General features: G+C 33.2%; 1 protein-coding gene across 1 annotated transcript in view; it reads left to right on the top strand.

Moving 5' to 3' along the window:
* Positions 1–3,863: 3,863 nt before the first annotated feature.
* Positions 3,864–12,326, top strand: part of LOC108544066 (TBC domain-containing protein kinase-like protein) — a gene marked incomplete at its 5' end in the record, with an annotated part of 70,812 nt that continues 62,349 nt past the window's right edge. Inside the window, one exon of the mRNA XM_017895012.1 lies at positions 3,864–4,039. Within this exon, the coding sequence (XP_017750501.1) occupies positions 3,864–4,039 (176 nt within the window). The remainder of the gene's footprint in view (positions 4,040–12,326) is intronic.

Below are 12,326 nucleotides of genomic sequence, written 5' to 3'. Positions count from 1 at the left end.
TTTTTTGAGAGAGAGTCTTGCTCTGTAGCCAGGCTGGAGTACAGTGGCATGATCACAGCTTACTGCAGTCTTTGCCTCTCAGGTTCAAGCAATTCTCGTGCCTTAACCTCCTGAGTAGCTGGTATTACAGGTGAACTCTGCAACATTTGGCTAATTTTTGTATTTTTGTTTAGTAGAGACAGGGTTTCACCATGTTGGCCAGACTGCAGTCAAACTCCTGGCCTCAAGTGATCCTCCTGCCTTGGCCTCCCAAAGTGCTAAGATTACAGGCATGAGCCACTGTGTCTGGCCTGGAAATTGAAATTGATATAGAAATGCAATGATGTTTGTGATGAAAATGTAAAATGATAAAATTTAGGAAATCTCAGAGTATGGAACAAAAATACACATGGAAAGTAAGAATAAAAGACAAAATTATTAGAAATTCAGGAAGTTCAAGATTCTTCATTATAGAAGATTTAAAAGAAACAAATTATCACAAACATCAAAACATACTTTTCTGTAACTCAGGGATCCACCAAATGCCCAGCACAATGAAGTATATGCTTAAGTTATCACCATGAAATTTCATAATACAGGGATCCTGAAAGTTAACAGAGAAACAGAAAATCATGTACAAATAATCTTAAATCAGAATTTTATCAGACTTCTCAGCAGAAGACATTGGAGCTCTACCTTTAATAACTCTGAAGGAAAAAATTCAACCCTAGAATGCTGTACTTGGTCAAACTATCAGTCAAGGGCAGATTAATTATATTCTTTGAAAGTTTTTAAGTAGCTTACCTCCTGTGTACTCTTTCTTTGTAGCTGCTGGATAATGTGTTTCATCAAAATGAGAAGTAAATATGAAAGAGTGGTAAATAATATCTTACCCAAAAAGTTAGGAATCAAATATAGGGGAAAGCCTAAGAGAATTGGATAATGATAAAGAGAAGTTCCGGGACAATAGCTATTCAGTAAATTTCAGAAGCAATTCATAGCCATTAAAGTGAGAGAAGAGCAGGCTCAGGAAAGCTGTCTTTTCCATCTATTTTGCCCAAATGGTTGTGTTTTATCCTATTGAAAATAGTTCAGTATTTCTGAAAGATCTAATACTAATGGGTGCCAATGAAGAAATTAATAGGTTTAGAGAAGTTATTTTACCCAGAATTGCAAAATACCTCATGGAACTTTAATTCAAACCTGGGAAACCATAATCCATGTTTTATTCACAATGCACTTTCTCAATAATTATAATGCAAGGTTAAAAAACAGTAGTGCCATGTAACGAGAGATTACTTTGTAGGAGTAATTGTGCATTTTAATGTACAGTTCACAAAGTACTTTTGCATTATATTTTGATTATGATAATGTGCTTTGGAAGGATTTTAAGATGAGAGGTGACATGAGTCAAGTGAATGGAAAATGAGTTATCTGTCAGAACTAACAATCAGGATAGAATCAGGATGGATGCCAGTACATCATGAAGATTCATTGTAAACCTTTTATGGTGTTGATGGGATGTCTTGGAAACAGATACAAATGACTTTTCCAATGCCAGTGATTTAAGGACTGCACTACAACCTTTGCTCTAGATCACTGACTCAACTTCAAACTTTTGCTGGTGATAGATGTGTCAAATTGATTTGAGCCCTGCAAATACAAAATCTATGGACTGAAACCCTTTCCTCTGGAAATTAACCTGTGTTAAGTAGACAGACTTTAGATGGTTGAGTGTTTTCTCTCATTGGCTGCCAAATTTTTATCTTAACTATTTAAATGGAAAGTTTTCTAAAATAAATTGCTCAATCTCTTTCTTCTTAAGCAGGCTAGAGGAGCCTGTCTTAAACTGATTTTTCTTTGAGTTTGTGTTTGTATTTTCTTTGTGAAATAACAAGTTGATATTGTTATAGAGCTTCACTATATTATCCGTTGCCCAAATAAACAGGCCCATGTCTCAAAGCTTGTTTCACTCTGTTTTATAGTTTTTATATTAGGAATAGCATGTGAGGTGATGAAATCTGACCTCTTTTTGTAGCCATGGAAGTAATGAGCTGTGAAGTTGGCAAACATCACTAAGGAATGCCTAATTGAGTAACTGGTCTTATCAGACTATCTGATCATATTCCAAATCTAAGTTAGTTAGGAAGTAACAAAAGATGCCTTATAACCTTATAGTAACTTCAGACTTCTACCCTTAGTAACATGCTTAACAAATCACTTAACTTCCTTTTGTCTTAGTTTCTTTATCTTTAGCAGAAATAGAGGGTGGGAAGAATAATTACAATACCTGTCTTTAATAATCATTGTAAGAATTAAATGGATTAAGTGAAAGTGTACAATAACTGTCACGTAATAAATGGTCAGTGTTATCTTCTTTTTCCCTCTTCCAGATTTCTCCACCTTACCACAGCAGATAACTCTAAATGATTACTCATGCACTATCCACAGAGTTTAGTTAATGCCTATTTCCTTTTCCCCTTGTAAGCCCTTCATTTCAAAAAGAGGGGGAGAAAAAAAGAAACTTACCACTTTGTGACATGTGATATATTTTTCTCCACTGCCTGCCTGAGCTGACACTTGGACTTTTACAGAGGAAATGACGATATATGCCATTTGCTACTTTTAGAAATAGGGAAAGATAAAAACACGTCAATGCTAAACTCCTGTATCACAGTCAACTTCTTCAGTTTCTCCTGCCTTTCTGTGATCTCTCCACTTTCGCCATAGAGGACTGGCTAACTTCTCATCGGGACTGTTGGCCTCCTAAGGAGATACAGTCTCATCAAAAACCAAACGATACAGAGTTGTAGTAACCTTTCTATGTGTATTACCTCTGCATTAAAGATGCTTAAATTTCAAACATGAGAAACAAAAGGAAATCTAATATGAAAGTGTTCCTATTTTATCTTTTAATCAAGTGCATTTAAACCTTACTTGATGAAACTTTAAAACCTTCATTTAACTCAAGAAATTATTAAAGAATGGAGAAATGCTGATTGGGCACAGTGGATGATGCCTGTAATCCTAGAACTTTGGGAGGCAAAGGCAGGTGAATTGCCTGAGGTCAGGAATTCAAGAACAGCCTGGGCAACATGGCGAAACCCCATGTCTACTAAAAATACAAAAAATTAGCCAGGCGTTGTGGCACAGGCCTGTAATCCCAGTTTCTAGGGAGGCTGAGGCACGAGAATTGCTTGAACCTGGGAGGCCAAGGTTGCAGTGAGCCGTGATTGCGACACTGCACTCCAGCCTGGGAGACAGAACAAGACTATCTCAAAAACAGGAAAAAAAAAAAAATGAGAAATGCTGAATTGAGATTCTGAAATTTTTTTCTAATTATTTTATATCTTATTTAATGGCAGTAAAACTGTCAGTTCACTTTACTAGAATTCATTCTGAATCAATAATCAACATCTTCTATATCTTTTGTCTACCTATTCCCAAATTATACTCTCCCCCCACAACTTTCATTTTACGTTGGAAAAGTGGAAACATTAATTCAAAATAAATTTGGCAGATTTTTAAATAAGAAGATGTGTTATATTCTGTGGCTTTTAAATAATGATACTCTGAAATATACAAACATATATACATATATATGTAGATAATTCCAAGTAAAAGATGCACATGAAAACAGAAGTAGATACATTTACAAATATATGTAAGCAAATTATACAATCATTTCCATCATTCCAGTATTTCCATCAATCCAGTCATAAATATGCTGATTAATATCTACATTGTTTCTTTACTGATTTTTTTTTAATAACTTATCATCTTAGCCATATTTAGATATATTCACTTAGGAGAGACGCTGTTTGTTACTTTAAAAGAGCAATCTAAATTCTATACATTTGCTTTTTTAAAACATTTCTATCTAGAAATTGACATTGAACGCTGTGTGAGAGAATCTATCAACCTGTTTTGTTGGACTCCTAAAAGTGCTACTTACAGACAGCATGCTCAACCTCCAAAGCCAACTTCTGACAGCAGTGGAGTCAGAAGTTCGGCACCTTATTTCTCTGCTGAGTGTCCAGATCCTCCAAAGACAGATCTGGTATGTATTTGCGGATTTAGTTTACGAAGTCTAAAAGGAGATGGATGTTAAAATTAATATACCCTAGTATCATTATTGCTCTTAATGGTGTCATTTATGTCCTTTTAATGTAGCTGTTTTCTAACATGTGATTAGATTCATAGAAATGTTCCAGAAAACCATTATATCTATTTGGTTATAGAGTTAGGAAGATTGTTTTGATGTATTCCTCCAGGTAGCAAGTTTTGCTTTTTTTGTATGCATTTGTCGTATCTGTTTATATATCAGTTGGTTATACAGTGAGAGATTACAGAAGCAAAGAAAGAATTTAAAAAATAGTAAAAGAGTTGTTAATAGAGCAGGAACTTGTTGTTGGTTGACAGAAGAAACAGCATTTTTAAAACTATGCCCATGTAGGTGTTTCAACATTATCATTCTTATTAAACACAGTTTATAAATATGGTCAACAAAGCTTTCAGTTATAATAATTCATACATTTCAAATATTCTAATATTATCATAGTATCATAATTATTTCCATGAAATTGAATTTCAGTCAGTATGTATGTATTGCTCTTCAGATATGGCACTTTCTGTGATTTTATTTATGTCCCCAAATATATGAGTACATTCATTTGCACATATTTCCATCACAATCAAATTATATTAAGGTCACTTATAAACATGACCCTGCTTATGATTCAATACAGAGCAATTTCAATAATTATAATCTCTGCCTCTAGATATATAGATGATAGAGAGGGAAACAGCTAAATGATTATACATATGAAAGATTATAAGACATTTCTAAAATATCCTGAGAGAGAAAAGCATAAGAACCCACACTTATAAATAAATATTTGCATTATAGTTTTCCAAAAGTAGTAGTTTTCTTCTGCCTGCCTGGAAGAAAGTAAGTTCTCAAATACTAGAAATTTTCAGCTGAAGATATTACCATGTAATGAATTTTGGTGGGAGAACTCATTTGTCAGTAAATGATAAATGTTGTTCTAGATCAGGGATCCTCAACCCCCAGGCCACAGACTGGTACCGGTCACAGAAACCAGGCCACACAGCAGGAGATGAGTGGCAGGCAAGCCAGCAAAGGTTTATCTGTATTTACGGCCACTCTCCATTACTCGCATTACTTCCTGAGTGCCACTTCCTGTGAGATTAGCAGCAGCATTACAGTCTCAGGAGCAGAAATCCTCTTGTGAACTGCACGTGTGAGGGATCGAGGTTGCACATTCCTTATGAGAATATAATGCCTGATGATCTGTCACTATCTCCCATCACCCCCAGATGCGACCATCAAGTAGCAGAGAAACAAGCTCAGGGCTCCCACTGATTCTATATTATGAAGAGTCATGTAATTATTTCAGTATATATTACAATGTAATAATAATAGAAATAAGGTGCACAATAAATGTAATATGCCTGAATCATCCCAAAACCATGTGCCACACCCTAGGTGCATGGAAAAATTGTCTTCCATGAAAACAGTCCCTGGTGCCAAAACAGTTGGGGACCACTGTTCTAGATGACCTGTAAGATAGCTTGAAACTCTGAAATTCAGCAATTCTGAATACAAAGTTATTTAATAGTTTCTTTGTTTCAAATTTTGAATTGTATCCTCTTTGTGACAGAAAAACATTTGTTAAGAAGACTGACTTCTCCATTTTATTGCCTTTGTTCCTTTCACATATGAGTTGCTTTTATTTATGTGGATTGATTTCTGAGCTCTCTATTCTTTTTCATTGATCTGCTTTGTCTGTTCTTTTGCCAGTAATATGTTGTTTTGATTTATAATTTGTCTTGAAGCTCAGAAGTGTCAGTCCTCCAGCTCTGTTCCTTTTTAATACTGTATTGGTTATTCTGAGTCTTTGTTTCCAAATAAACTTTAAAATTAGTTTGTTGATACCTACAAAATAACTTGCTGCTATTTTGATTGGGATTACACTGAATCTACATATCAGTTTGGGAAGAACTCTTGACAGTACAGGTTGATTGTCTCTTTTCAGAGATGCTTGGGACCAAAAACACTTTTGGTCCCATTTTATTTGTTTTGACTTTGGAATATTTGCATTATACTTCATTGATTGAGCATTCCTAATCCAAAAATACAAAATCCAGAATGTTTCAATGAGCGTTTCCTTTGACTGTCATCTTGGTATTCAGAATGTTTCTGATTTTGGAACATTTTGGATTATGGATTTCGGGACTAGAGATATTCAACGTTTATTGAATCTTCCTATCCAGGAAATGGAATATTTTTTCATTTATCTAGTTGTTGGATTTCTTTCATCAGATTTTATAGTTTTCTCATTTAGATCTTATATATATTTTGTTAGACTTATATCTAAGTATTTGATTTTGAGGAATGCTGTTGTAAATGGTATTATTTTTTATTTCAAATTCCATTTGTACATTGCAGGTATACAGGAAAGCGTTTGACTTTTTATATTAACTTCGCGTCCTGCTACCTTACTGTAGTTACTTATATTAGCTCCAGTTTTTTGCTCAGTTCCTTCAGATTTTCTACATATATGATCACATTATTTGAAAAATAATTTATTTCTTCCTTGCCAATTAGTACACCTCTTATTTTCTTTGCTTGTGTTATTGCGTTAGATACGACATCTAATATAATGTTAAAAAGAAATGGTGAGAGGACATCCTTGCCTTCTACCTGGTCTTAGCAGAAAAGCTTCTAGGGTCTCACCAGAAATTATTGTGTGAGCTGTAGGTTTTTGTAGATGTTTTTTACAAGTTGAGTAAGTTCTCTTTTATTCCCAATTTGCTGAGAGATTTTTATCATGAATGCATGTTGGATTTTGTAGAATGCGTTTCCTGTATCTATTTATATGATCATGTGAATTTTCTTCTTTAGCTTGTTGGTGCAATGAATTACATTAATTTTCATATGTTAAAACAGCCTTGCATGCCTGGGATAAATTCTACTTGTTCATGGTATATAATTTATTTTATACATCATTGGATTTGACTTTGATAATATTTTGTTGAGGATTTTGGTATCTATGTTCATGAGAGATCTTGTTTTCTTGTAATGTCTTTGTCTAGTTTTAGTATTTAGAGTAATGCTGGCCTCATAGAATGAGTTAGGACATACTCATTTTGCTTCTGTCTTCTCAAAGAAATTGTAGATAGTTGGCATAATTTCTTCCTTCAGTCTTTAGTATAATTCACCAGTGAATCCATCTGGATCTGATACTTTCTTTTTGGAAATGTTCTTAATTATTGATTGAATTTCTTTAATAGATGCAGGCCTATTCAGATTATCTAATTCTTCTCATGTAAATTGTGTCGTATTGTGTCTTTCAAGCCATTTTATCAAGGCTATCAAATTTATGGGCATAGAGTGGTTCATAGTATTTCTTTGTTATCATTTTATTGTCTATGGAATCTATACTGAGATCTCCTCTTTCATTTCTGCTATTTGTAATTTGAATAATCTCTCTTTTTTTCTTAGCTGGTTAAAGGCTTATTGATTTTATTCATCTTTGCAAGGAGCCAGCTTTTGGTGTCATTGATCTCTTTGATTTACTGTTTTCAATTTCATTGATTTCTGCTCTGATTTTATTTTTCTTCTCACTTTGAATTTAATTTGCTATTCTTTTTCTAGTTTTCTAAGGTGGAAGCTTAGATGATTTTAGCACTTCCCTTATTTCTAATATATACCTTCAAAGCTATACATTTTCCTCTGAGCATTGTTTTTGCTGCATTCCAAAAATTTTGATGTTGTGTTTTCATTTCCATTTAGTTAATATTTTGACCTATTTATTAATTAAAGGTGTTTTGTTTAGTCTCTAAGTATATTGGTATTTATTCTCTAAGTCTAATAGTTTGTAGCTAATTCAATCAACTGTATATATACACATACACATATATATACAGTTCTATATATAGTTATATATATATATATATACAGTGTGTATATAATATATACACACATACACCCTATATATGTGAATAAGTTTATCTCTTTCTTTCCAGTTATTATGTTTCCAATTGTTTATTGTCTATTGCTTTGGATAGAACTTCTAGTTTAAGAGTAGGTAGACTTACTTGTTCCTGAATTTAATGAAAATGCTTCTAATTTAATCATTCAGTTTGATGTTTTTTATACTCTTTATTTAGACAATTATTGTCCCATCTTTTTTGTATTTCTGAGTGTTTATCATGAATGTTAAATTTTATCAAATGCTTATTTTGTATTAATTTAGGATTATTTCATCTTTTATTGTGATAATGTCTTACATTATTGCAATTTCATATATTTGATGATCATTACATTTCTGAGATAAAGTCTACTTGGTCACTACCAAAAAGACATGCTGGCTATATTTGATTTGCTAGTTTTTTAAAAAAATTTATGCATCTATGTTTATAGATTAGAAAGGTCTATAATTTTCTTTTCCTTTTTGTCCTTGTCAGGCTTTGATCTTAAGATTATATTACCTATTGGGTATTGTGCTCACTACCTGGCTGACAGGAGTCACCCTAAACCTCAGCATCACACAATGTACCCTTGTGACAAACCTGCACATGTACTCCTAAATCTAAAATAAAAGTTGAAATTATTTTTTAAATTTTATTTATTTCTCCTTTTGTCTGTTATTTAATCATTTTCTATAAAAGGAATTATCTCTTTTATATAAATTGAGGAAACTTGTCTGAAAAAGCACTTCTATAAGTTCATGTTGTTTGAAAAGTATTTCTATTTAGTTAACATGTTTATTTTCTCAAAATTTTTTCTAAAAGTACCTATTTTAATTTTTTATGTTTGTAGAATTCTGTACATAAAATTTTAATTTTGTTCTCTTTTATCTGAAATGTTGTCTACATTTTCCATCCTAACATTGTTTACTTGAAAGTTAAAATGTGTTAGTATAATAGAAAACAGGTACAAAATAATGTATGCATGCTGTAAAAGAACATTTATTAAAATTAGGATCATCAGAATTCAGGTTCATATTATATATTCTTATGTTTGAGTCAAAAACAGATTTTAAAAGCGGCTTTTATAAATTGAAATAAATTGTACTCTGTTACTAGTATAATGGAAGTTTAAAAGTGGATATTAGAAGAAAAATCAATTATACTTTTATTTCTGCATGCATCTGTTGTGTTTATTCCCTGAATCAGAGTTTTATAATAGAGAAAGCATGAGCTTTGCTGTTAGATGGACTTGGTTTCAAATTTCAACCCTGTTCCTTTTTCATTGTATAATCTTGAATAATTCACATAACCTCTCTACTTCCCTATTTGTAATTGTGAACATACTTAAAATAATACCACCCTGGCAGGGTTACTTTAAGAATGATATACATAAAGCTCCTAATTCAGTGTCTAGTGCATAATAAGCACTCCAAAAGAATAAAAAAACATTATTACATGTTTAGTAATTAACAGTTAATTTTTTTACTTTGCAGTCTGCCCAAGAACTTTATAACAGTCTTCTATATTTAAATGATCTGTACAAAGGACATGATGTTCTAGTATTCTGTTTTTCCTCAGCTATGTTACCTCATTACTATCACTTTACATTTAGAAACCACTATAAAAACAGTGCGGAGAGTAAGGATTAGGGAGGCTGGGTTTTCAAAGAAGGAATCTTTCTGGCAGTTTTACCTCAGTAAATTCAGTTTAAAATTTCACTTTGACCTTTACTTTTTAGTCTTAATACTATTTTCATCCCTAAACTAAAGAATTGCCAAAAGAATTATTTCATCTAGTGCCAAAGTCTTTCCCATCAGTTTTCTCTAAAGTAGCTAAAACTGCTTGAGAATTCTGACTGAAGTTTGTTAATTGAAGAAAATAATAAGTAAAGATATGTAATCTTGGTTAATAGAATGAATGTTTTTGAACTGAGTGTATTTTGGAAAAAACTCCAGTTAATCTTTGATTTTTTAAAATGCATTTCTTTTTAAAATTTTAATCACATATTTACAACTGGTATAACTTACATGCAATATGTAAATAAGCAATAATTATTAAGTTCTTTTTAATACCTCATTATGAATACATATACTAACCCAAGATTTTATTAAATAATTTTTTTTATTCACATGATGCTAACTGCTTGTATATACTATTACCATAAAAATGATACCATTTATTGCATTACCTTCAGTTTACAAGGTATGCTTTCAGTGTAGATTAAACATGAGTTTACTGTAGATAAAGTCTTATTTAAAGCACATTTTTATACTTTTGGTTCAAATAGTTTCCAAAATTCAAGTATAAATGTCAGTCTACAAAGTTTAATCTCAATAATAACAACACTACTTTTTAGATTTTGAATCGTTTAAAAATAACACCACAGTGCTTTATGATTTTCAGGTACCCAGGTACGTTATTTTATCTGCCCCTAAACAAATCTCTGAGATGTTTTATCCCTATTTTAGATGTAAAGAGATTCAGAAACCTTACTTAATACAAGTTAACTTATAAATTGCCATTTTATCAGTACTGTAAATATGTTTTTCACTCTTATTTATTGAAATGTATATCATATCCTACTTTACACTTGGCTTTTCAAGCATTTTTAATTTTTTCTCTATTTCTCTAGAAAATACATTAATATATACTCATGCAATCATCTACATACCTACTCTTAAGAAGAAATCTTTTTATAGTAAGGACAAGGAAAAGTACAATTATGTATCCTTTTTTTGCTAACATATTGAGAGTAAAATATTAACCTAAAGGAGAACTAAACACTGTCTGCTGAAATTATTTAGAGCAATAGATGCATTGAAAACAAAAAGGTTAGCTTTGCATCCATTCTTTTTACTGGTTCCGTTCTTCTGCCATTATCTAATGTAAGCAATTTTGGAGCCATTATGATAGGCACAATTTCAGTGAAAGATGAAGACTAGAAACCCTGGCAACTACATATAAGGGTAAAGTGTATCAGTCCTCTAGAAGTTAAGTAGAAGACATTTTATAGAAAATAATATCTTTTGAAATTTGTTTTTCCATAGTAATGTATAATCTTATTCTACCATTGGCCCAAAAAATAAGCAAATAATAATATTAATAACAATAACAATCCAACATAAGGAAATAAGGGATAGATTTGGGGATAGGATATCGAAAGACCTTGATTTACTGGATTAAAATATGATTTTTTCTTTCTGTATTCCAAGTTTAAAGAAGGAGAAAGCAAACAAATTCCTAGATAGAAATTGATATGGTTTGACTGTGTTCCCATCCGAAGTCTGATTTTGAATTGTAGTAATTCCCATGTGTCAAGGGCAGGACCAGGTAGAGTAATTGAATAATAGGGGCAGTTTCCCCCATACTGTTTTCATAATAGTGAGTGAGTTCTCGTAAGAGCTGATGGTTTTCTAATGGACTTCCCGCTTTGCTTGGCTCTCATTCTCTTTCTTGCCACCATGTAAAGAAGGACATGTTTGCTTCCCATTCTACCATGATTGTAAGTTTCCTGAAACCTGCCAAGCCATGCTGAACTGTGAAACCTCTTTCCTTTATAAATTACCCAGTTTGGGGTATGTCTTTATTACAGCATGAGAACAAACTAATATATTAAATTGGTACTGGTAGAGTTGGGTGCTGCTATAAGGATACCGAAAATGTGGAAGTGATTTTGGAACTAGGTAACAGGCAGAGGTTGGAACAGTTTGGAGGGCTCAGAAGAAACATGAAAATGTGGGAAAATGTGGAGCTTCCTAGAGACTTGGAATCCTCAGAAGACAGGCAGATGTGGGAAAGTTTGGAACTCTCTAGAGACTTGTTGAATGGCTTTGACCAAAATGCTGATAGTGATATGGACAATGAAGTCCAGGCTGAGATGGTCTCAGATGGAGATGAGGAACTTTTTGGGAACTGGAGTAAAGGTCACGCTTGCTATACTTTAGCAAAGAGACTGGCAGCATTTTGCCCCTCCCCTAGAAATATGTGAAACTTTGAACTTGAGAGAGATGATTTAGGGTATCTGGCAGAAGAAATTTCCAAGTGGCAAAGTGCCCAAGAGGAAGCAGACCATAAAAGTTTGGAAAATTTGGCCGGGCGCAGTGGCTCAAGCCTGTAATCCCAGCACTTTGGGAGGCCAAGACGGGCGGATCACGAGGTCAGGAGATCGAGACCATCCTGGCTAACACGGTGAAGCCCCATCTCTACTAAAAAATACAAAAAACTAGCCGGGCGAGGTGGCGGGCGCCTGTAGTCCCAGCTACTCGGGAGGCTGAGGCAGGAGAATGGCGTAAACCTGGGAGGCGGAGCTTGCAGTGAGCTGAGATCCGGCCACTGCACTCCAGCCTGGG

This window comes from Rhinopithecus bieti, unplaced genomic scaffold (assembly GCF_001698545.2).
Source record: "Rhinopithecus bieti isolate Rb0 unplaced genomic scaffold, ASM169854v2 scaffold_26535, whole genome shotgun sequence".
Lineage (NCBI taxonomy): Eukaryota > Metazoa > Chordata > Mammalia > Primates > Cercopithecidae > Rhinopithecus > Rhinopithecus bieti.
Note: the sequence above shows the minus strand (reverse complement) of the source record. Positions and strands in the feature narration are given on the sequence as shown.